Here is a 23,603-nt window from a genome sequence, read left to right as displayed (position 1 = left end):
ACCATATGATCTATGGGACTTCCCTGGCAGTCCAGTGGTTAAGACTCCATGCTTCCACTGCAGGGGGCACTGGTTTGATCCCTGGTCGAGGAACTAAGATCCTGCATGCCACTTGGCGTGGCCAAAAATGAATAAATAAATTAATTAATTAATTTAAAAAAAAGAATTACCATATGGTCTAGGAATTCCACTCCTAGTTATATATCCAAAAGAAATAAAAATATATGTCCACACAAAACTTGTACACAATGTTCAGAGCAGCAATATTCATAATAGTCAAAATGTGGAAACAATCCAAACGTCCACCCACTGATGAATGGATAAATAAAATGTGGCATAACCATAAAGTGGAATATTTGGGGCAATAAAAGGGAATGAAGTTCTTACCATATGATTCAGTAATTGGGTTCCTTGGTATTTACCCAAAGGATTTGAAAACTTATGTACACACAAAAACCTGCACATAGATGTTTAGAGCAGCTTTATTCATAACTGCCAAAACTTGGAAGCAACAAAGATGTCTTTTGGCGGGTGAATGAATAAACAAACTGTGGTACGTCCTGCCAATGGAATACTATTCAGCACTAAGAAGAAATTAGTTATCAAGTTATGCAAAGACATGAAAGAAATTTAAATTCATATTACTAAGTGAAAGCAGTCAGTCTGAAAAGGCTACATACAGTATATCAACTACATAACATTCTGGAAAAGGCAAAACGAAGGACACAACAAAAAATTTATTGTTGCCAGTGGTTAGTGGGCAGGGATAAATAAATGGAACACAGGGAATTTCGGGGCAGTGAAACTACTCTGTATATTATAATGGTGGATTTGTGTCATCATAACGTTATCCAAACACATACAATAAACAATACCAAGAGTAAACTCTAATGTAAACTCTGGACTTTGGGTGATAATATGCCAATGTAGGTTCATCACCTGTAACAAATGTACCACTCTAGTGGGGAATGTTGATAATGGGGGAAGCTAAGCATGTGTGGGGTTGGGGGTCATATGAAAAAATCTCTGTACCTTTCACTCAATTTTGATGCGAACCTAAAACTTCTCTAAAACATAAAGTCTATTTTTTTAAAAGGAGAATGAAGTACTGATACATGCTACAACATGGATTTTGAAAACATTATGCTAATGGAAAGAAGTCAGTCATAAAACACAACATATTTTATAATTCCACTTATGTCCAGGATAGTCAAATTCATAGAAGCAGAAAGTAGATTAGCAGTTGCCAGGGCCTGGAGTGGTTAGGGGGAAATAGCGAGTGATTGTTAATCATATTGATGATAAAATGTAGTACACACAAATGGTAACTCTGTGAGGTGATGGATATGTTAATTAGCTTGATTGTGGTAATCATTTCACAGTGTATAAATATACGAAAACAATATGTTGTACACCTTAAATATATATAATTTTAATTTGTCAATCCTACCTCAATAAAGCTGGGGGAAAAAAGGAATGATGGGGGAAAAAATGTAGTAAGTAGGCTATAAAACTCTCAGTGTAAAAATATAGTCATTCTCAAAACTCTGATGCCTGGAAGGATAGTCACCAAATTGTTAACAGTGATTGCATCTGGAAGGCAATTGTATACGAGCTTCTTTCTGAAGAAAATGGTGACTATGGATTGGATGAATGGTGAATATGGCATGCCTGAGGTATAGTGAAGGAATAACTGACAAAAGCAAACATTACTGAAATGTTTTTTTAATTATGAAATAGTTTAAACATATAGAAAGATACAGAGAATAAAAACCCACAACCAGCTTTATCAATTTAGAATAACTGGCCAGTTATTTTTTAAAGAAATTAATGATTAAAAGATACCTCCCTTTGCATCCTTTCCTCAATCTCATTTTTCTCCCTCCCCAGAGGTCATCACAATTTGATGATTATTTCCATAAATGTTATTACACTATTTCAATATGGTATTTAGCCATGAAAAATACAGTGTTGATTTGCATGTTTTCAAACTTTATATAAATAAGTGGAACCATATCATACAAAATACCCTCTAGTTCGATTTCAATATTGTTTCTGAGATGTATCCATATTGATAAAAGTACCTCTAGTTCATTAATTTCAATTCTAACTTACTTAAACGCTAATGATTGTTTTGCTTACCCTAAACTTTTCATTTTCACAAACAACACTGAAGTGGGTCTTCATGTACATCTCCCTGAACACATAAGGAGAGGCTCTGTAGAGGTTTAAGTGTGGAATTGCTGGGTCAAAGAGTATCCACATCTTCAACTTTACTAGATATTGATAAATTATTTTTAAAAAACTATTTTCAACTGCACTGTATGAATATTCCTATTGCTCTACATCTTCCCAGTAATAGGTACTGTGATGCTTTTGTTAATGTGATGATTTTGAAATAGTTCATTGTGGTTTTATTTTTTTCCCTTACTGCCGTGATGTACATTGTCAATTATTTTACTACTCCCAAATCCATCCTTCCTCTACTGGTATAAACCATCTTTATCATATGCAAAGTTTCTACAAATAGATTAGATTCGATAATTTTGTTTCTTTAGAATTCACACTTCATAGATGAATTTCAAAACAAAGCTGTGACATTAAAGGGCAAAAAGGCCCATTGAGGAATTTTGGTTGGAACTGCAGTGAAGTTGTAAATTAGGAGTAACTGATAACTTTGTTATTTTGAGTCTCTTCAGCCTAGGCTATATAATACCCTTCAATTTATTTTATTGTTCTTCAGTTTTCTGGGCCTAGAAAATCTATTGTTTTAACTCCATGAGAACATGGTCTTTGTATTGATCATCTTATCTCCTCATGTCTAAATCAGTGTGTGGCAAACAGCAGTTACTCAAAATTCACTGAATGAATGAAAGTATATATATGCATGTGTGTATATATATAAATGTCGTCAAACTACATTTGACTGTAGTTTTCTTCCCTCAGTCCCCTTTTGGTTTCAATTTTATAATCACTTGATAAAATTTTATAAACTTTATACTTTTTCTATGGTATGAAACAGTTTAAATGCTTTTGAAATCACCTAGATTCACCCATACAATTACCTGGGACTGATGTCTTTTTATTCTACAGTATAAATTTCTGTTTATTGGGTTTTTGGAATTAATTGCAATACTCTCTGTTCTTTTCTTGATCTAAATATAAGTTCTGTATTTTTCTCAGTGAATCTTCATTTTCTTTAATTAGTTTATCCAATTTTTTCTTTAGAAACCTCCTAAAACTGGTTGTGTTATAGTTCTACTACTTTTGTCTGTATCAATTACTCACCTAGAGTACAAACACTCCCACATATATTCTAAAGTTTTTAGGTTTCCCCAATTCTGACCTGCTGCTTCCCATGGATGTTCTGCTTTGTCCACTAACGAATCTTGTTTTAGCTGTAAGGATTAAATGAGTTAATATATGTTGAGTATGTAGAATAGTGCCTGGTGCATAGTAGGCACTCAATGCATGTTAGCTATTATTATTAAATTGAATATCTGCTATATTTGATGCACTATGTTAAGTACTTCGCATGCAAATTTCTTACTTAATATGCACCAATCTACAATAGACACTATTTCATTTAATACTCACATTTCTACAATACAGTATCCTTTATTATCCCTATTTTAAGAATTAAAGAAAACCCTGAGGTTTAGATAAGTCAAGCAAGTTACTCAAAATCACACAATGCTACAGTAGTGGTAGAGCTATGATTTTCCAGAATCTAAGCTCTTAGTCCTGGGAAGTGCCTACTGCCCAGAGAGACTGGAATAAAATAAGGCTGAAAGGTTTCTAAGAACCAGATAATGAAACTCCTCATAGACAGTTTTAAAGACTGTGAATGCTAGCTTAAGAACAACAGCAAGCCAAAAAAACTTAACTGGAGGCAGTGATGTGTGTATTCTTACACTTGAAAAAGATCAGTTTGGGTGCATGGTGGGAAATGAATTTAAGGGGACCAAAAGTTGATACAGGAAAACCTGTTAGAAAGCTATAGAGTGATCCAGGTGAGATGAATCTTAGACTAGGATGACAACATTAGAGATGGAGAAAAGAGTATAAATTCCAGAAGTATTTTTGAGATAGTCTACAGGACTTGGTGATTGACTGGATTGGGTGGTGACAGTGACTCCCCAAGATGGATTCTCTGATGATGAGCAAGGTGTGCATGCTGCCTGAAGGTTTTCTTGCATTCCTTACATTCATAGGGTCTCTCTCCAGTATGGATTCTCTGATGTTGGGCAAGGGATCCACAGTAACTAAAAGCCTTTCCACAAACATTACATTCGTAAGGCTTCTCTCCAGTATGAACTCTCTGATGTTGAGTAAGGGATGAATCATTGCTAAAAGCCTTCCCACATTTAATACATTCATAGGGTTTCTCTCCAGTATGAACTCTCTGATGTTGAGCAAGGTAGGCAATCTGGCTAAATGCTTTCCTACATTGCTGACACTTATAAGGTTTTTCTCCAGTATGAATTCTCTGATGTTGAGCAAGGTGTGAATTCTGGCTGAAAGCCTTCCCACATTCCTTACATTCATAGGGTCTCTCTCCAGTATGTATTCTCTGATGTACAGTAAGGTATGCACGAAGGCTAAATGCTTTCCCACAGACATTACATTCATAAGGTTTCTCACCAGTATGAACTCTCTGGTGTTGAGCAATAGATGATCTATTGCTAAATGCTTTCCCACATTCAATACATTCATAGGGTTTCTCTCCAGTATGAACTCTCTGATGTTGAGCAAGGTAAGCAAACTGGCTGAAGGCTTTCCTACACACTTTGCATTCATAAGGTTTTTCTCCAGTATGAACTCTCAGATGTTGAACTAGGTGTGCATTCTGACTGAAGGCTTTCCTACATTCCTTACATTCATAGGGTTTCTCTCCAGTATGAATCCTCTGATGTTGAACAAGATTTGATCTCTGGCTGAAGGCTTTCCCACATTCTATACATTTATAGGGTTTCTCTCCGGTATGAATTCTTTGATGAAGAGTAAGGGATGAGCTCTGACTGAAGACTTTCCCACAGTCATTACATTTCAAAAGTTTCTTCTCTGTATAGATACTCTTGGGCTTAATAGCCATTAATTTTTTTTTAAAGCTTTTATGTGTGTTATGTTTATGTACTTTCTCCTCTTTGGGGATTATCTGTTGTGTATGAAGTAGTGTGCTGGGATGGAAACTTCCCCAAGTTTTGTTATATTCTTGTCCTCTTTCATCAACAGGGGCTTCTTCATGAGTGATTGTCTTTTCCTTGAAACATGCCTTCTGATTCACTGGTTGCCTCTCAAAGTGGCCCTCACATTTCCATTCTTCTTTCAAACTGGAGTACTCAAGGCCACAGCTTGTAAGTGTTTCTATTACTTTCTGAGATGATCGCACTTCATAAATGTCCTGCTTTGGGGTTAACTCTTCAGTCTCACACACAGATTCCCAGTCTGAAAAATAATAAGAAAAAAAATGTCTACTCTATTATGTACCAGAAGGTACATTTATGAAAGTAGTTCTGAAGTGTGTAAGAACAGAAACTGAAAATAGGTCATAGAGAAACTTGAGGAGGAATGAATAGAATTATAAGAAAATCAATAAGATAAATCTCAGGTCAAGAAGGACTTATGTAGGTGATTGGACTCAGTTATAATTTTATGCATGTATGAATAATACAGGAACTGAAATAATCTCCATTTTTATAGTTACTTCTTTCAAGAACATTCATTGAACCTTGTACCAGGTACTGTTCTATATGCTTTCATATTGGAGTAAACGAAGATCCTTACCTTCATGGATCTTATGTTCTTGGGGGAGACAGAAAATAAATGCTAAATAAGTAAATTTTATTGTATGTTAGAAGGTACTAAGTGCTATAGAAAAAGAAAAGCAGGGTAAGAGAGCTCAGGAGTGTTGGTGAAGTCAAAGGTAGGAATCATTAATAAGTTAACATTAAAGCAGGACTTCCCTGGTGGCACAGTGGTTAAGAATCCGCCTGCCAATGCAGGGGACACGGGTTTGATCCCTGGTCCAGGAAGATCCCACATGCCATGGAGCAACTAAGCCTGTGCGTCACAACTACTGAGCCCACATGCCACAACTACTGAAGCCTGTGCGCCTAGAGCCCGTGCTCCACAACAAGAGAAGCCACTGCAATGAGCAGCCCACGCACTGCAACAAAGAGTAGCCCCAACTCGCCACAACTAGAGAAAGCCTGCATGCAGCAATGAAGACCCAACTCAGCCAAAAACAAACAAACAAAAAATTAAAGCAAAGATTTGAAGGAAGTGAAAAAGTTAGTTACTTAGATATTTAAAGAAAGAACATTCTGGGCAGAAGAAACAGCCTAAAAGTAGAAGCATGTTTGGTTTGTTTGAGGAATAGCAAGAAGGCCAGTGTGGCTGGAGAGGACTGAGTAGTAGGAGATGAAGTCAGGGGGTAAAGGATAATCAGATTATTAAAGCTTTATAGGCCACCTAAGAAATTTGGTTTTACTCTGAGTGAGATAGAGAGCCACTGAAGTGGTATGAGTACAGAAGTGATATCTAGTTATGATTTAATGAAAATACTGGAAGGTGGAGAGCAAGGGGAGAAGGAAGGGGACCTACTATTGTAGCAATCAGTGTGAGAAATGATAATGATTCAGACCAGAGAGATATCAGTGGAGGTACACAGAGGTGGTCAGATTCTAGGTATATTTTATAGGAAAAGCCAGGAGGATATACTGACAGATTGGATATAGAATGTAACAGAAAGAGATGAGACAAGCATGTCTTCAAAGTTCATGGTCTGAACAATGGAAGGATGGAATAGCCATCAACATTGATGGGAAAGGCTATGGGTACAGCAAGCTTAGGTAGTGAGGTATAGAAGATCCAGAGTTCAGATTTAAACATCATAAACTTAATATGTCTTTTAGACTTTGAAATGGAAATGTTGAGAAGGCAGATGGACACATGAGACTAAGTTAAAGGTAGAGGTCTACAATAAGGGGTTGATATCCAAAATATATAAATAGCTCATACAACTCAATGTCAAAAAAACAAACAACTCGATTAAAAAATGTGCAGAATAACTTCTTTTCCAAAGAAGACATACAGATGGCCAACAGGCACATGAAAAGATGTTCAACATCACTAACCATCAGAGAAATGCAAATCAAAACCACAGTGAGATATCACCTCACACCTGTCAGAATGGCTGTCATCAAAAAGACCACAAATAACAAACGTTGGTGAGGATGTGGAAAAAAGTGAACCCTCCTACACCACTGGTGGGAATGTAAATTGGTGCAGCCACTGTGGAAAACAGTACAGAGGTTCCTCAGAAAACTAAAACCAGAAGTACCATATGATCCAGCAATACCACTCCTGGGTATGTATCCAAAGAAAATGAAAACACTAATAAAAAAGATATATGCACCCCAATGTTCAGAGCAGCATTATTTACAGTAGCCAAGATATGGAAGCAACCCAAGTATCCATCAACAGATGAATGGATAAAGATGTGGTATATATATACTAATACAACAGAATACTACTCAGTCATAAAAAAGAATGAAATTTTGCCATTTGCAACAACATGGATGGACCTGGAGGGTATTATGCTTAGTGACAAGTCAGACAGAGAAAGACAAATACTGTATGTTATCACTTATATGAGGAATCTAAAAAATAAAACAAACAAATGAATATAACAAAACAGAAACAGACTCACAGATACAGAGAACAAACTAGTAGTTACCAGTGAGGAGAGGGAAGCAGGGAGAGGCAAGATAGGGGTAGAGGATTTAGAGGTACAAACTACTATGTATAAAATAAATAAGCTACAAGGATATATTGTACAGCACAGGGAATAGAGCCAATATTTTATAATTATATAAATGGAGTATAATCTATAAAATTAAAAAAATTTTTTTATGTATTTAGTTTTGGCTGCATTGGGTCTTTGTTGCTGCACGCGGGCTTTCTCTAGTTGTGGTGAGTGGGGGCTACTCTTCGTTGCAGCATGTGGGCTTCTCATTGTGGTGGCTTCTCTTGTTGCAGAACACGGGCTCTAGGAGCGTGGGCTTCAGTAGTTGTGGCACGCGGGCTCAGGAGTTGTGGCTCGCGGGCTCTAGAGCGCAGGCTCAGTAGTAGTGGCGCACGGGTTTAGTTGCTCTGTAGCATGTGGGATCTTCCTGGACCAGGGCTCAAACCCGTGTTCCCTGCATTGGCAGGAGGATTCTTAACCACTGCGCCACCAGGGAAGCTCCTCTATAAAATTTTTTAATCACTATGCTGTACACCTGAAACTAATATAATACTGTAAATCAACTATAATTCAGAAAAAAAAAAAGATAGACATCTGGACTAGAGATTTTTAAATTGGGAGTTGCCAGCATATAGATGGTATTTAAAGAGACTAAATTACTAAGAGAATGAGTGTAGATAGAAGAGAAAGGAGTGAGGAGTGAACTCTGGAGCACTCCAACATTAAGATATTCAGGAAAAGAGAAGAAACCCAAAGAGATTAAGAAGGACAAATGTAAGCAAGAAAAAATCAGGGCTGATAACATTAATACCACATGATATTAAAGGTTATAATAAAAATCAACTTGTTCAATGATTTATACTGAAAAAGTATAAAATATACTTTCACAATAATATACACAATTTGGAATATATTATTAAGAAATGTCACAAAGGGGATTCCCTGGCAGTCCAGTGGTTAAAGACTCCATGCTTTAACTGCCAAGGGCACAGGTTCAATCCCTGGTCAGGGAACTAAGATTCCCCAAGCCATGTGGTGTGGCCCCCCCCCAAAAAAAGACAGCTAGTAATAGTAACCATTAATAAAAATTATCTTTCTTTATATACAAAGTATACATTGGGGCTTGCTAAACACCACATATGAATAATTAGATAAATAAAAGAATAGAATATAGAATAGAATATAAAAGCTATGTGGGAAATTACTGTACTATTTATACTTCTTTTTTTCAAATAAGAATATTATTTTGCAATTTTAGAATCAATTTTAAAAAGCAATAGAAGAAAGCATAAAGAAAATAATTATTCTCAGAAGATATCTTTAACATTGATAACAACAACAACGAAGAGGGAAAAAACCCTAGAAATAAACTTTATAAGAAAAGAACAAAAGCTTTACAATTCTAATGATGGACCACCCCAAAAAATTTGAATAAAGGGAGAAGATGCACACTTTGCTTTTGTATATGAGGAACCAACAATGTAAAGCCACAAAGTCTGACTAAATTTACCTATTATGTCCATTCAATTACAGTCAGAGCCTATTGTGATTTCTTAAAAGAACTGTGCAATAAAGAATTCGGCAGGCCTTTGTCCCTATTTCCCAGGAGGTAACCTCTAAGCCATCTAAACTCCTGGAAGGAGTGTCTTTGTTATTCATGGTGAGCCCCTTGGACTACACCTGATAGTTAATACTAATAAGGTGACTCATGATGAGCCCCTAGATAGTTTTTGCTAACGAGATAGATGACTCAGGTTGGAGGCTAACCATGCTGGAAAGACGAACCATATGATTAAAGGGTTGGAGCTTTGAGCCACCATGAGATCAGTCTGACTTTTGGGAAAGGAAGGAAGGCTGGAGATTGAGTCATGCTGGGTAATGATTCACTCAATCATGCCTACATAGTGAAACAAAACAAAACAAACTCTGGACACTGAAGCTTGTGAGAGCTTCCCTGGTTGGTAATATTCTTTTGAATATTGAGATGCCTGGTGGGCCCTTAGGACAACAGAAACTTCACATTTGCAACTCTCCCCGCCCTCACCCTTGGTGTCTCTCCTTTTGGCTAGTTCTGATTTGTAGTCTTTGTTACAGTAAAGCTGTAATCATAATATAGCTCTTGCCCTGAGTTCTGTGAGTCATTCTAGTGAATTATTAAACCTGAGGGTGACTGTAGGCACTCCCAAACATGTAGCCAGTGGGTCAGAAATGAGGGTGGCCCTGAGGATCCCCTAACTTGCAGCTGGTGTTTGAAATAAGTACAATCTTGTGCAATGCTGTCCTCTCAGATTTTGCAGTTTGGCAAACTCACTGCAAGAATTTTTTTTTTTTTTTAGGGAATTCCCTGGCAGTCCAGTGGTTAGGACTCAGCACTTTCACTGCGTTGGGACCGGGTTCAATCCCTGGTTGGGGAACTAAGGTCCCACAAGCTGTGTGGCATGGCCAAAAAAACAAAAACAAAAACACCATGAATAAAAAAAAAAATTTTTTTTTAAATCCTAACATTCATCAAGAAAATAAACATGAATCCAGGATAGACTATATGTTAGCCGTAAAACAAGTCTTAATAAATTTCAAAAGATTGAAATCAAATTAACTATCTTTTTTAATCATAATGGAATGAAACTAGAAATCAATAGCAAAATAAAAATTGGAAAATCCACACATATGTGGAAATTAAACAACACACACTTAAACAACCAATGGGTCAAAGAAGAAATCACAGAAGAGTTTAAAAATATCTTAAGACAAATGAAAATAAAAATATGACATACCAAAATTTATGGGATGCATCAGAAGCAGTGCTAAGAGGGAAATTTATAGCTGTGAAGGTTTACATCACAAAAGAAGAAAGATCTCAAATCAACAATATTAACAAACTAGAAAAAGAGCAAACTAAGCCAAATCTAGAAGAAAGAAGAAGATAATAAAGATTCAAGCAGAGATAAACCAGATAGAGAATTTAAAAAGCAATAGAAAGAATCAACTAAACCAAGAGTTGTTTTTTCAATAAGATCAATAAAATTGATGAACCTTTAATAAGACTGACTAAGAAAAAAGAGCAATTCAACTAAAGTCAGAAATGACTCTAGCCAGAGCAATTAGGCAAGAAAAACAAATAAAAAACCTCCAAATTAGAAAGGAAGAAATAAAATAGTTTGTTTGTAGACAACATGATCTTACATGTAGAAATCCTAAACACTCCACAAAAGAAAAACAAACACCTGTTATAACTAATAAACAAATTCCGCACAGTAGCAGAATACAAAGTCAACACACACAAATCAGTTGCATTTCTATACACTAACAATGAACAATCTGAAAAGAAAATTAAGAAAACAACTCCATTTACAATAGCATCAAAAAAGAATAAAATATTTAGGAATTAATCAAGAATGTGAAAGACTTCTACAATGAAAATTACAAAACATTACTGAAAGAAATTAAAGATATAAATAAATGGAGACATCCTGTGTTCATGGATTAGAAGTTAATACTGTTAAGATGTCCAAACTACGCAAAACTATCTAGAGATTCAATGCAATACCTATCAAAATCCCAATGCTTTTTCCAGAAACAGAAAAATTGATCCAAAAATTCATATGTAATCTCAATGGACCCTGAATAGTCAAAAGAATCTTGAAAAGGAAGAAGAAAGTTGGAGGTCTCACACTTCCTGGTTTCAAAACTTATTACAAAGATACAGTACTCAAAACAGTGTGGTGTGACATAAAGATAGATATATATACCTATGGAATAGAAAACAGAGAGCTCAGAAATAAACCCTCACATACATGGTCAAATGATTTTTCACAAGCATGCCAAGACCATTCCATGGAGAAAGGACAGGCTTTTCAATAAATGGTGCTGGAAAAATTAAATATCCACATGCAAAACAAAGAAGTTGTTACACCATATACAAAAATTAACCCCAAATGGATCAAAGACTTAAACCTAAAACTTAAAACTAAAATAATCTTAGAAGGAAACATAGGGAAAAATCTTCATGACATTATATTCGGCCATGATTTCTTGGTTATGATACCAAAAGCACAGGCAAGAAAAAAATAGACAAATTGGAGTTCATGAAAATTAAAGACTTCTGTGCATCAAAGGACATAATCAACAGAGTGAAAAGGCAACCCACGGTCGGAATGGGAGAAAATATTTACAAATCATGTATCTGAAAAGGGGTTAATATCCAGAGTACATAAAGAACTCCTAAAACTCAACAAGAACACAATTAGATTATCAGACTGGACAAAAAAATGTTTACCTATATACTGTTCACAAAAAAAACACATAGAAAGTAAGAGAGTAAAGGGGTGGGACAAACTAAACTAAGGAAATATTAACAAATGAAGGCTAATATAGTTATATTAATATTAAGCTAAATAGTTAAGGGAAGACTCATCACTAGATTCAAAGAGTAACAATAATATAAGAATTTACCAGAAAGATAATCATTCTGGGATTACCAGAAAGATAATCCCCCAAACATATCACCTTATAAAATACTTTCAAAATAATGCTCAAAGAGATTTTTAAAAAAAATCAATACACAGAAGAATTGACCAGCACAATTAATGAGCTTAATCCAATGAACATATATCAAATGCTGTACTCCACAAGCAGCAAACAGACACTCTCCAGAACACACAGTATATTTACCAAAATTAACCCCTAAGATGTAAAAGAGGTTTCAAAGTATTTCAAAGAATGCATGTTAACTAGACCATATCCTCCAATCACAATGTAGTTAAACCAAACAAAAAACTTCAATTTGCAACTTAAAGCTTCCAAATAATTCACAGTCAAGAAAAAAATCAATGGAAATTAGAAAATGCTAAGATATACAATGATAACAAAAATACTATATATCAAAACATGTGAACTATATTCCTAATATAGTCTTAAATGCTTATAATAGAAAAGAGAAAGCCTCAAAAACACTGAATTATCTAAGTTTAAAAGCCAGCAAAAGAGAGGGAGAGAGAAAATAGCATAAAAAATTTAGGAGAAATAAAATAGTAGAGGAGAAGTACATGAAAACATTTTAAAGATAAATTAGAGAGGATCAGTGAAGTAAAAAATGTCTGAAAACATTAATAAGTTGAAAGATTTGTTTCTCCCTTTTTAGAAGGAAAAAGAGGTCATAATTACATATACTACCAACTTCAGATAAGAGAAAATAATGAATAACTTTATTTAATAAATTTGAAAACTTAGATGAGAATTATAAATTTTTAGAAAAAATACCATAACTCCATGACTATAGGAGGAATAAAAACCACAAAATCTTATAATACAAATTGAATTATTAGTTTAAATTCTTTTCACACACAAAAAATCCCAGGCCAAGATGAACAAAGTTCTACCAAACATTCAAAAGACAAATTTTTAAAATTTTACCCAAATTCTTCTAAGGAAGAAAAAGAGGAATACTCACCAACAGAGTTTATGAAACTTGGACAACCCTGATTCCAAAATCTGACAAGAAGAGTACATGAAGGGAAAAACTGAAGGCCAACCTCACTGACAAACAAAGATGCAAAAAAACTAAATAAAATATTGGCAAATAGCAGCTAGCAATGAATGGAAAAGATCAAGATGGGTTTGTCTCAGGAATACAAGATTGGTTCAACATTAAAAATGTCATATGTAATTCACTACATAAACAGATGAAAAAGTAAAAATCATCTAATCATCTACAGTTACAGAAAGACATTAAAACTCAAAAGCTTTATACAATCAAAACTCTAGCAAACAGTAGTGAAAGGGTATCTACCAGAAACATTTAAATATCAGACTTATTAATTACAAAATATTAAAGCACTTTCATTGAGACCAGAAGTTGATAAAAATGCCTGCTATCACTACTTTGGTTCATACCACATTGGTGATCTAAGACAGGGTAACAGAAAAAAGAAATTAAGGGTATAAGAATTTAAAATGAAGGAACTGCCATTATTCACAGACATGCCCGCCCACAGAAAAAGCCAAGGAAATCTAAAAATTACTAGTATTAATGGGAGAGCTTGGCAATGTTGCTGGATATAAGGTCAAAGTACAAAAGTTAACTTTATTTCTATGTATGAGCAACAAATTGAAAACACAGACAACATTTAACACAGGAACAAAACTAAAATGCCTAGGAATTAATCTAATAGAAGATGTGCATGGCCTTTATGGAGAAAATTATAAAACACATTTGAAGGAAATTTAAAGACCTAAGTAAATGGAGAGATAAACTATGTTCACAAATTAAAAAAAATTCCAAAATTGATATATAGAATAAAATTTGAACCAAAAGCCAATAGCTTTTTGTTGTTTTCTAGTGGAAATTGACCTAAACTTTAGTTATATGGCCAAAGGGCAAACAAGAAATTCTGAAGAACATAAACAAGGTATAGGGACTTACCCTAACAGATATTGAAGTATTACATTAAAATATTTAAGATAGTGTGGTACTGGCGTAAGAAAACAGAGGTCAATGGAATGGAACAGAGCTCAAAATCAGACCCATAAGTATACTATAACCTGATATATTAAGAGGTAACATTCAGAACAGTAAGCAAAGAGAGCTCATTTCTTCAGTAAATGTCTGGGACGTTTGGTTTTAGAAATTAAATACTTACTTCAATCTCAAAAATCAATTTCAATTGGATTATGGCCCTAAATGTAAAAGGAAAATCTTTAGAAGACAATTTGAGAACACCCATATGACTTCAGAATATAGAAAGGTTTCTTAAAACAAAATATCAAACTCAAAAACATAAGCTACACGAATCAAAACCACGAGATATCATCTCATACATTTCACAATGGCTATCATTAAAAAGACCACAAATAATAAATGTGAAGAAAAGGGAACCCTCTTGCACTGTTGGTGGGAATGTAAATTGGTGCAGCCACTATGGAAAACAGTACAGAGGTTCCTCAGAAAACTAAAAACAGAACTACCATATGATCCAGCAATTCCACTCCTGGGTACATATCCGAAGACAACAAAAACACTAATTCAAAAAGATTCATGCACCCCAATGTTCATAGCAGCATTATTTACAATAGCCAAGATATGGAAGCAATCTAAGTGTCCATTAACAGACGAATGGATAAAGATGTGATATATATACCTACATATATATGTATGTATGTGAATATATATAATGGAATACTACTCAGTCACAAAAAAAGAATGAAATTTTGCCATTTGCAACAACATGGATGGACCTGGAGGATATTAGGCTTAGTGATAAGTCAGACAGAGAAAGACAAATACTGTATGTTATCACTTATATGTGGAATCTAAAAAATAAAACAAACAAATGAACATAACAAAACAGAAACAGACTCACAGATACAGAGAATGAACTAGTGGTTACCAGTACAAAGAAGGTATGGGGGAGGGGCAGGATAATGGTAGGGGGTTAAGAGGTACAAACTACTATGTATAAAATAAGTAAGTGGGAATTCCCTGGTGGCCCAGTGGCTAAGACTTGGTGCTTTCACTGCAGTGGGCCTGGGTTCGATCCCTGGTCAGGGAACTAAGATCCCACAAGCCGCATGGCACAGCAAAAAATAAATAAATAAATAAGCAACAAGGATATATTGTATAGCACAGGGAATATAGCCAATATTTTATAATAACTTTAAATAGAGTATAGTCTATAAAAATATCAAATCACTATGTTGTACACCTGAAACTAATGGTATTGTAAATCAACTATACTTCATAAAAAATATATATATTCCCAAAACTGAACAAAGGACTTGAGCAGGCACTTCACAGAAGAGGAAATCAAAATGGCCATTTATATATATAAAAAGATGCCAAATTTTTTTAGTAATCAAGGAAATTCAGATGACAAGTATAAGGAGATAATATTTCATACCCGTCAAATTTGCAAAAAATTTAAAAATTTGTCAATTCTGAATGTGGAGCAATGAATACTCTTACACACAGCTGTTAGAAATGTAAATTAGTACAAGTAATCTGGAAAGTAAAATAGCATTATGCAGTAAATTCCTGGCTATATTCTCTACATGAACTCCAGCATATGCACACCATCAGTCATGTATAATAAGGTTCATAGCAGTAACATTTATAATAACATAAAACTGAAACAACTCAAATGCCCTTCAATGGATAAATTGTGATTTTTCACAGTGGAATACATTACATTTCAACAGGAAAAAAAAAATTCAATGAAAAATAGTTACTAAAATCAACATGGATGAATCTCAGGAATATAATTTTGAGTTGAAAAAAGTCAGAATTATCTGTACACTATATTTCCAATATATTTCCATGTATAAAAAATTGAAAATATGCAAATATAAGTATTTTGTTTAGGGCTGTATGGCACCAACAATAAAGAAAAGTCAAGAAATGATAAGCAAAATTGTAGGATAATGGTTACCCTAGTGAGTGGTAGAGATGGTCTAAGAGTAGAGAGTGATATATCACTAGGCAGGGGCCCTTGAGGACCTAAAATGGCATTGACAATCTTTTATATTCTAAGTTAAGAAGCAGGTACATTTTTTGTTATATTATTACCTAAAGTACATATTTAGTCTAATATATTTATGTGTGTATGATTTATTTAATAATAATAATTAATAAATAAAACTTAGCCACGTATTCTTTGATACTACAGTTCCATATCAAAATTTTTCCTTAGAAAACTGAACATGAACATAAAAGATTGGGGAGAGGTAGTGGAAGGGGTGGGAATGAGTTGGGGAGTAGTGTTGACAGAGATGTTTACAATGACCCTAATTTTCTTCTGAACTTTAAGTCCTTCATTTTACCTTAATGCTTCCTATGCCTATCTGAAAATCCTTCCTACACCACAAAGCTAACCTCTTAATCTCTTCTCCCTCAAATGTTTTCTAGCTTCTGACCTTTTTTTTTTGGCCTCACCACACCGCATGCAGGATCTTAGTTCCCGGACCAGGGATCGAACCCACGCCCTCTGCAGTGGAAGCGAGGAGTCTTAACCACTGGACCATCAGGGAAGTCCCTGACCTGTGTTTTTGTTAAAGACCATCTTCCCAACTAAGCAGACTCCTCTCTCACCTCTCTCTGAGCTTCCTTCATGTCAGCTTTCTTTTCATGTGTGCCATTTTCAGTCATATTTTATCTCTGCTACAAGCCTATCAACTATTTGATTATTTACATAAATGTATAATACCCTAGCATCTTGCAAGTACTCTGTTTAAAGTACAAATTCAATAAATGTTGATTAAAGGAATGAATGAACTGACCATTAAGAGAAAAATGAGGCATTTAGAGATAAACTACTACTATTATAATACTAGCAGCTAACAGCTTTTGAGCTCATAATATGAGATAGGAACTGTTGAAAGCACCTTAAAAATATTATCCCATTTTACAGATGACAAAACAAAGGCACAGAGAAGTTAAGTAACTTGCCCAAAGTTCCAATGCATGTAAGTGTCAGGATTTGAACTTGTTACTTCAGTTACAGCTGTTTGTAGTTCATCAAAAGTTCAAAAGTTCATCAGATTAGGAAACGATTTTTTTAAAGACTGGAAGAGGTTTATGAGACTGGGAAGGAAGGGGACTCAGAGAATAAATAAGAGGGGGCAAAATGTGAAAGGAGAGACAGTTTAGAATATCAACTTTGGGAGAACACACTAAAAGGACTCAAGTTTCTACTAAGACCTAGGACATTTGAGAGGAACATGCCAACAACAAAGAAGAGTGAAGAGGTGTGATACCTTTGAGTCAAGCTGGGCTGTCACCTGCAAAGGTTTTTGCCTGCCTATTCCTCTTCACTCACCTGAGCACAAGTCTTTTGTCAGCTCTCTCTTTACCATCCAGGGCTCCTTCCCTTGTTCCAACAATAATATCACACTTGGTTTAGAAAAGCAAAGTCCTGCATATAAGAAACAGAATTTGGTCATGCTGTAGATATCCCAGAACTCACATCCAATTCTTCGATCATCAGGGAAGAGGGAGCTTGCAGTAAGCCAGAGAAAACTGTGATAAGGACATGTATTCAAAGGACAGGGAAGCTGAAGCTTCCAACACAGATTAATAATAGACCTGTTCACTGCCAACTCCACAAATATTAACCCGTTACTTTGGCACAGGCAGCAGACTTTCAGCCAAGCACTACAGATGCTATCCAAAAATTCACAACAATGGTGGTAGCAAAGTGCCCCTTATGAGTATAAGCTCAATTTTACAAGAAGATATTCTTACCCAGTGATACCAAGATCCTGTAGTTCTCCAACATCACATTACTGTACAGATGCCTCTGAGAAGAATTCAGACAATCCCACTCCTCTTGGGAGAAGTCTACAGCCACATCTCTGAAGGTCACCAACTCCTGAAATGAAATAAATAAATGAAGTGAAACAACCTCATCGCTTCCCATACTCACCTCATTCATTCTGCCCCAGGCGCACAGGGCTCTCCCATATATTACATCCTCAAATATGTCAAGAATGTTCCCCCTCAGGGCTTTTGTACTTCTCAGATCGTTCTGTATATAAAAAAAGCAATGCTCTTACCCCAGTTCCCTATTCCCCTAACCCCTCCTTATTTTTCTCCATGGTACTTAATTATTTTGTTATTTATTGTCTGCTCCTCACCTCCATTAAAATGTAAAGTCCATGAGGGCAGAGTATGTTTTTGTTTTGGTCACTGCTATATCCCAGTTATAGAACAGTATCTGGCACACATGAGGCATTCAGATATTTGCTGAATAAACTGAATTAATGAATGAATGGTTTGCAAAGTTCAAGAAGCTATAAGAGGATCAAAAATGAGACCATAAAGTGCTTGCTGTATCTCTGAAAATTGTTCTAGAACAAGCAAAACAAATTATCAATTCCATTAAAATTCAAATACTTTTATAGAGAGTACTTAAAATTTTGTGTAAAGAAATGAGTGTTCCACTCATAATACTGTTTTTGCTTATAGGGGCTGAGCAAAGTTCTTAAAAACTTGGAGCTATGCTATGATTCAGCTGGATTCCAGGTTTCTATAATGTGACCACCTGATGAAAACTAACATACATTATGTGTTGTGGGGATGGATACACACACACACATACACACTCATAAATTTTTTTCTTTTTTTACAAAATTAGAAGAGGTGAATCTGTCAAAGCAAGATTTTTAATTGGGCATTTGATACAATTTTGTCATAGTTTAAAAAACTGTCTCTACAAAATAAAAATTCTTAAAGTGTTTTTTCAACACACAGTAACTTTTTTTCTTATTTAATTATATGAAGTAGTTTGTGAATTTCTCCCTCTCTGCCCTAGCAATAACATCCTTCATATACTGCAGAAACGCTCCTGTTAAAAGTTTGGTTCATGTGGTATACATGCTTCCAAAAATGTTTTCCTTAGCTTACATAAATATGTATAATAAATGTATAAATTTTTTATATACAACATACACATTTTTTCACTGATTCTTTAAGTTAATTTATACAGTCAATGAAAATAATTACAATGTCAACATAAGGAGCTTAAACTCTAACCTTAAAATATTTGACCTCTAACAAAGAACCTCTTAAAATATTTGAACTCTAACCAAATACTTGGTTTCAAAATCCATTCATAATTATAATCAAACCAGTCTAAAGAAAGTCAACAGTTCCCTTAACCTTTTTGCCTTACAGAAACATGATTCCCAGCGGAGAAGACAACTTTCCCTGAAGCCCTGTCATGTGGTGACTGTCTTATTTCTCACATCCCTTGTACTGCAGCACGTGGAGGTGAGGTAGGTGACCTCTTTGCTCCTTACACTTGTTTCCATACCATTTCCCCACCCTCTTTCCTAAAATATACCTAGTTTTCAACCTCATGAAATCAGGCTATGTCACTATCACTTCTTGTTTCCATTATCTACCAATTCCTGGTAGATACAAATTCTCTGGCATTACTTGAACACTTCAGCATCTGGCTCACTGTTACTGTCTCCAATGCTACTCCCATTAAACATAAGCTTTGGTCATTTCAATATCCATATAAATAACCCTCCCAACAGCCTGGCCTCTCAGTTCTCTGACCCCATCTTCTCCAATAAGCCTGTCTTCCACACTTCTACAGTCGCTCACTTCATGATCATGCCCTAGACCTTAAGACCTCACTTCCACCTCCTATATTCCAGTTTTTTCCCTCTGGTACCCCAATTAGGATAATTCTTCGACCCCATTAGAACCTACAAATTATTGATCTCACCACATTTTCACTGTTCTTCACCCCCACATACCCTCACTTCCTAGAACAACCATTTGTTATAATCACCCCCATGCATATACCCTCAACTGCCCGGCCCCCTCTCACTTAACTATACTCACTTGGTTAAACCACAGCCATCACTCAGCATACTCTGTTTCTGTACCCTGCACAGCTGAACTTTGCTAGAGAAACCATGCTAATTGGTCTCACTTTAAATTCATGATCACTAACTTCCAGGGGGCCAAAATGATACATTGCTACCTACCTACATGATACATTTCTCTAGTCCATTCATTTCCCCCACCCTCTTAAATGACCATTTGATACTTTCTTCTCTCTCTTCAATCTTCAATACCTCCTTCCCCATCCTTACTCTCAGCTAAGGATCTTGCTTTGTCTCACTGAAAAAACAAAAGCCATTTTAAGAGAATTTCCACAAATTCCCACAACATCTACACATCTACTTGCATCTGGCCCATAAACTCTAACTTGATCCTATTACTATAAATGAACAGCCCACTTTCCTAGCAAAGGCCAAACCCCTCCACTTGTATCCCAGACCTCAGCTGCTCTCAGCTACGCAAGCACAGTGTTCCAGCAATTCCCTCCTCTCTCCTCTTCATCTTCAATTTCCCTTTCTATTGAATCTTTAACATCAGCCCACAGACATATACCCATCTTTAAAAAACCTTGTTGACTACAGTTTCTCCTTCAGTTACCACTCATTTCTCTTCTTCCCTTACAGCTAAACTATTTTAAAGAGTTGTCTATACTTTCCATTGTTTCTCTCCCTGATGTGAAGAGGAATGACATAATATGACATACGTAACAGGATCACTTAGGCTGCTCTGTCAGGGATAGACTAAAGACAGTTAGGGTGGAAGTAGAGGGACAACTTACAAGAGCATAGCAATAATCCAGGTGAGAGATGTTGGTTTATACCAGAATGGAAACTGGTGGTAGTAATAAGTGGTCAGATTTTGGATATATTTTGAAGGCAGGACAAACAGAATTTCCTAATGGAAGACTTTTAGCTTGAACATCTTAGATGGGGAAGTATGTAAGAGTTTTCTAATTGATTTTCCTGTTTCTATCCTTGTCCCATTCAGTTTATTTTCAATAGCAGCCAGAGTGATCCTATTAAATGGGAATCAGATCATGCCACTCCTATGCTCCCAAACTTCCAATGGCTCATTTCACTCAGTTTGAGACATCTAAATTTGAGGTATCCATTCCATAACCAAATGAAGATGCTGAGTAGGTAGTTGGATATATGAGTCTGGATTTCTGGGCTGTATACAATTTGGTAGTTGTTGGCATATAGATGGTATATAAAGCTGTGAAACAGGGTGAGATCAACAAAGGAGTGAGTGTAGATAGAGCAGAAAAGAAGACTAGGATTAAGCCCCCTTAGTTAATAGGTGCTTAGCAAAAATTTGTTGAATGAATGAACATTTGGACAGAGACCAGAATGAAGAAGTTGGTCTGTATCTGGGGGAACAGCATTCTAGGCAGAGGGAACAGTAAGTGCAAGGCCATGAGTTAAGAATGTACTCAAATCACTACAAGAAAGCTAGTGTGGCTGGAACCGAGTGAGTGAACTACCGAATGGGAAAAATTACATGAGGTCAGAGAGTTAGCCAGGGACCAGTTTATGTAGGGCCTTGCAGGCCAAGGCAAGGACTTCAACATTTATCCAGAAGCAGGTGGGAATCCATTGGAGGGTTTTAAGAAGTGACATGATTGGTCACCCAGAAAAGTTTCAGCAGAAGGAAAATTAATGTCTGCTTGTTTTGAAAAGCAGGAAAATATTTCAGGAAAGAGAAAACACCAGCTCACCTGGTACATGGCTTTAAGAAGTCCAACAGCCATTCTTTCCTCCCCTTGACTCTTCTCTTGGGAAATGGCAGTGTCCTTAGATGAGTGAGATGGGGAAGAGAACGTGAGAAACTAGGCTTTCCTTGCAGCATCCAGCATCACTAGCCTAGAATTTTTTTGCTTCTCTTTCCTCTGTTGCACCCTTCCCTCCAATAGAGAGAAGGTAGAATGGAGACCTAGAAATCTGCTTGCATACAGTTTAACCTGTGCCTAAATCACTTCCTAATTTATTATTTTAACAAGAGATTTTCTAGATTTTACAAATAAAAACTCCAAGTAATGTAATCATTTGCATAAAGACACACAGCTAATAAATAACAGCACCGAGATCAAATAAAGGTCTTCCTGACTCCACTTTCCTTCTCCTCTCCAGTAGATCAGTGGTTCTGAAACTTGGTGGCACACTGGCATCACCTGGTTAGCTTTAATAGATACTGGTGGCACAGAGTCTCACTCAGCGGCCCCCCCCCCCGCAAAAAAAAAAAAAAACACCACAACATACACACACCCACAGATTCTTAAAAACTACAGCGCCAACCACCATCTTACACAGATCACAGCGGCCACGGGTACGGGCAGTTTCACACCGTCACCCTCTCCCATAGCCCCCAGCCTCAAATACTAGGGTATCACAGCCGGTGATCTCACACTCCAGTCACAAAGAGGCCGAGGATACAGGAACAACGGGAGACAGAGAGTACCCTCCCGCCCCCGCTCACAGTCTCGCCCTCTGTGGCACCAACCATCGACTCACTCGCACCCACAGTCACACAGATACGATGTGTACAGGCACATCGGGTGACAGGCTCACGCGCCGTAAGGTCTCAACCCCGTCTCACACGAAGAGTCACACAGAAGGCCCGGGGACCGACGTCAGGGTGACCCACAGGCCGCTCCTCAACCCACTTCCTACCTGCAGAACCGAAGTACCGGAAGACCAGGTCCAAGCCCGGAAAACTCGGGTAACCTCCTCTCGGGCCCACCTCCTGCCCTGAATCTGAGGGAACCCAGCCTCCGCGGGCCCGGAAAGAAGCGACCTGGCCTCCGGAGGACACAAAGGGGCAGAGGGCCCAGTGCTCGCGGGGGCCACTGGGAAATGTAGTCCTGACCAGAAAAAGGCTCGGCACCCGGGAGTTCAACTGCCACAGCTCAGCTCCTCTGGGGGTTCGTAATACCGCCCCCTCTGCCCCGGCTCTTGCCACGCCGACCTCTCCCTGGCCTTGCAGAAGGAGCCTGGAAGTCCCGATGATTCCTCTCAGCTCCGAGCCTGGGTCTGCCACAGAGACTGGCCGAGCGTCACACTAGACGGTTTGGGATTGAAGTGCGCAGGCACAGGGTTTCGGTTCACCTCTCTAAGCAACGCAGCAGAGAATTACAAGCCTTGGGCTAGTCGCAGGGGGCCGGGTGGTGTGTGGGCGCGCGCTAGTGCGCTCGCGTCTACACAAAGTGCGTGAAAAGTGAGTTCCTCTCTTTGAGCTGGGGAACCTGAAAAAAGTGTGTGGTGTGTGGTGGGCAGTTGGGAGCGGAGTGCGCAGGTGCATTATGCTTCCACCTAGTCCCGCCTTCCCTAGGGCGTTCTTAGGGAATGGTTTACCTTGAAAGCAGGAGGGGAGGGGTCAGGGTAGAGAGTGTCATCCTTTGCATATGGTTCCTGTGTTTGTGATTCAGTGACAGTGGATGTGACTGTGTCCCCTCTTCCTAAAATGGCTCCTATGTCGGGTATCTTCAAAGTTCCCTACGTTCAGATA

General features: G+C 37.0%; 2 protein-coding genes across 4 annotated transcripts in view; one reads left to right on the top strand and one right to left on the bottom strand.

Moving 5' to 3' along the window:
• The window catches only part of LOC133078876 (zinc finger protein 420), a 178,773-nt gene that overhangs the window by 79,321 nt on the left and 75,849 nt on the right, over positions 1 to 23,603 (top strand). The window lies entirely within an intron of this gene.
• ZNF570 (zinc finger protein 570) lies at positions 1,762 to 23,328 on the bottom strand. 3 transcript variants are annotated; one of them, XM_061174117.1, is made up of 5 exons: positions 22,769 to 23,328; positions 21,817 to 21,891; positions 17,985 to 18,111; positions 17,560 to 17,655; positions 1,762 to 5,448 (listed from the first exon to the last, which is right to left on the bottom strand). In XM_061174117.1, exons 2-5 carry the CDS (start codon positions 21,847 to 21,849, stop codon positions 4,094 to 4,096), a joined length of 1,611 nt encoding a protein of 536 aa, XP_061030100.1. In that variant the 5' UTR covers positions 21,850 to 21,891; positions 22,769 to 23,328; the 3' UTR covers positions 1,762 to 4,093. The 3 variants fall into 3 exon arrangements, with proteins under 3 accessions (XP_061030100.1, XP_061030101.1, XP_061030099.1); XM_061174118.1 differs by lacking the exon at positions 22,769 to 23,328 and adding an exon at positions 22,643 to 22,660; XM_061174116.1 differs by lacking the exon at positions 22,769 to 23,328 and adding an exon at positions 22,599 to 22,640.

The sequence above is a fragment of the Eubalaena glacialis genome, chromosome 18 (assembly GCF_028564815.1).
Source record: "Eubalaena glacialis isolate mEubGla1 chromosome 18, mEubGla1.1.hap2.+ XY, whole genome shotgun sequence".
Lineage (NCBI taxonomy): Eukaryota > Metazoa > Chordata > Mammalia > Artiodactyla > Balaenidae > Eubalaena > Eubalaena glacialis.
Note: the sequence above shows the minus strand (reverse complement) of the source record. Positions and strands in the feature narration are given on the sequence as shown.

Coding starts and splice junctions, on each gene's coding strand:
- ZNF570 (XM_061174116.1), bottom strand. Junction 18,112..21,816: donor TTCTTAAAGCCATGTACCAG/GTGAGCTGGTGT, acceptor ATTTCATTTCAG/GAGTTGGTGACCTTCAGAGA. Junction 17,656..17,984: donor CAGGATCTTGGTATCACTGG/GTAAGAATATCT, acceptor TCTTATATGCAG/GACTTTGCTTTTCTAAACCA.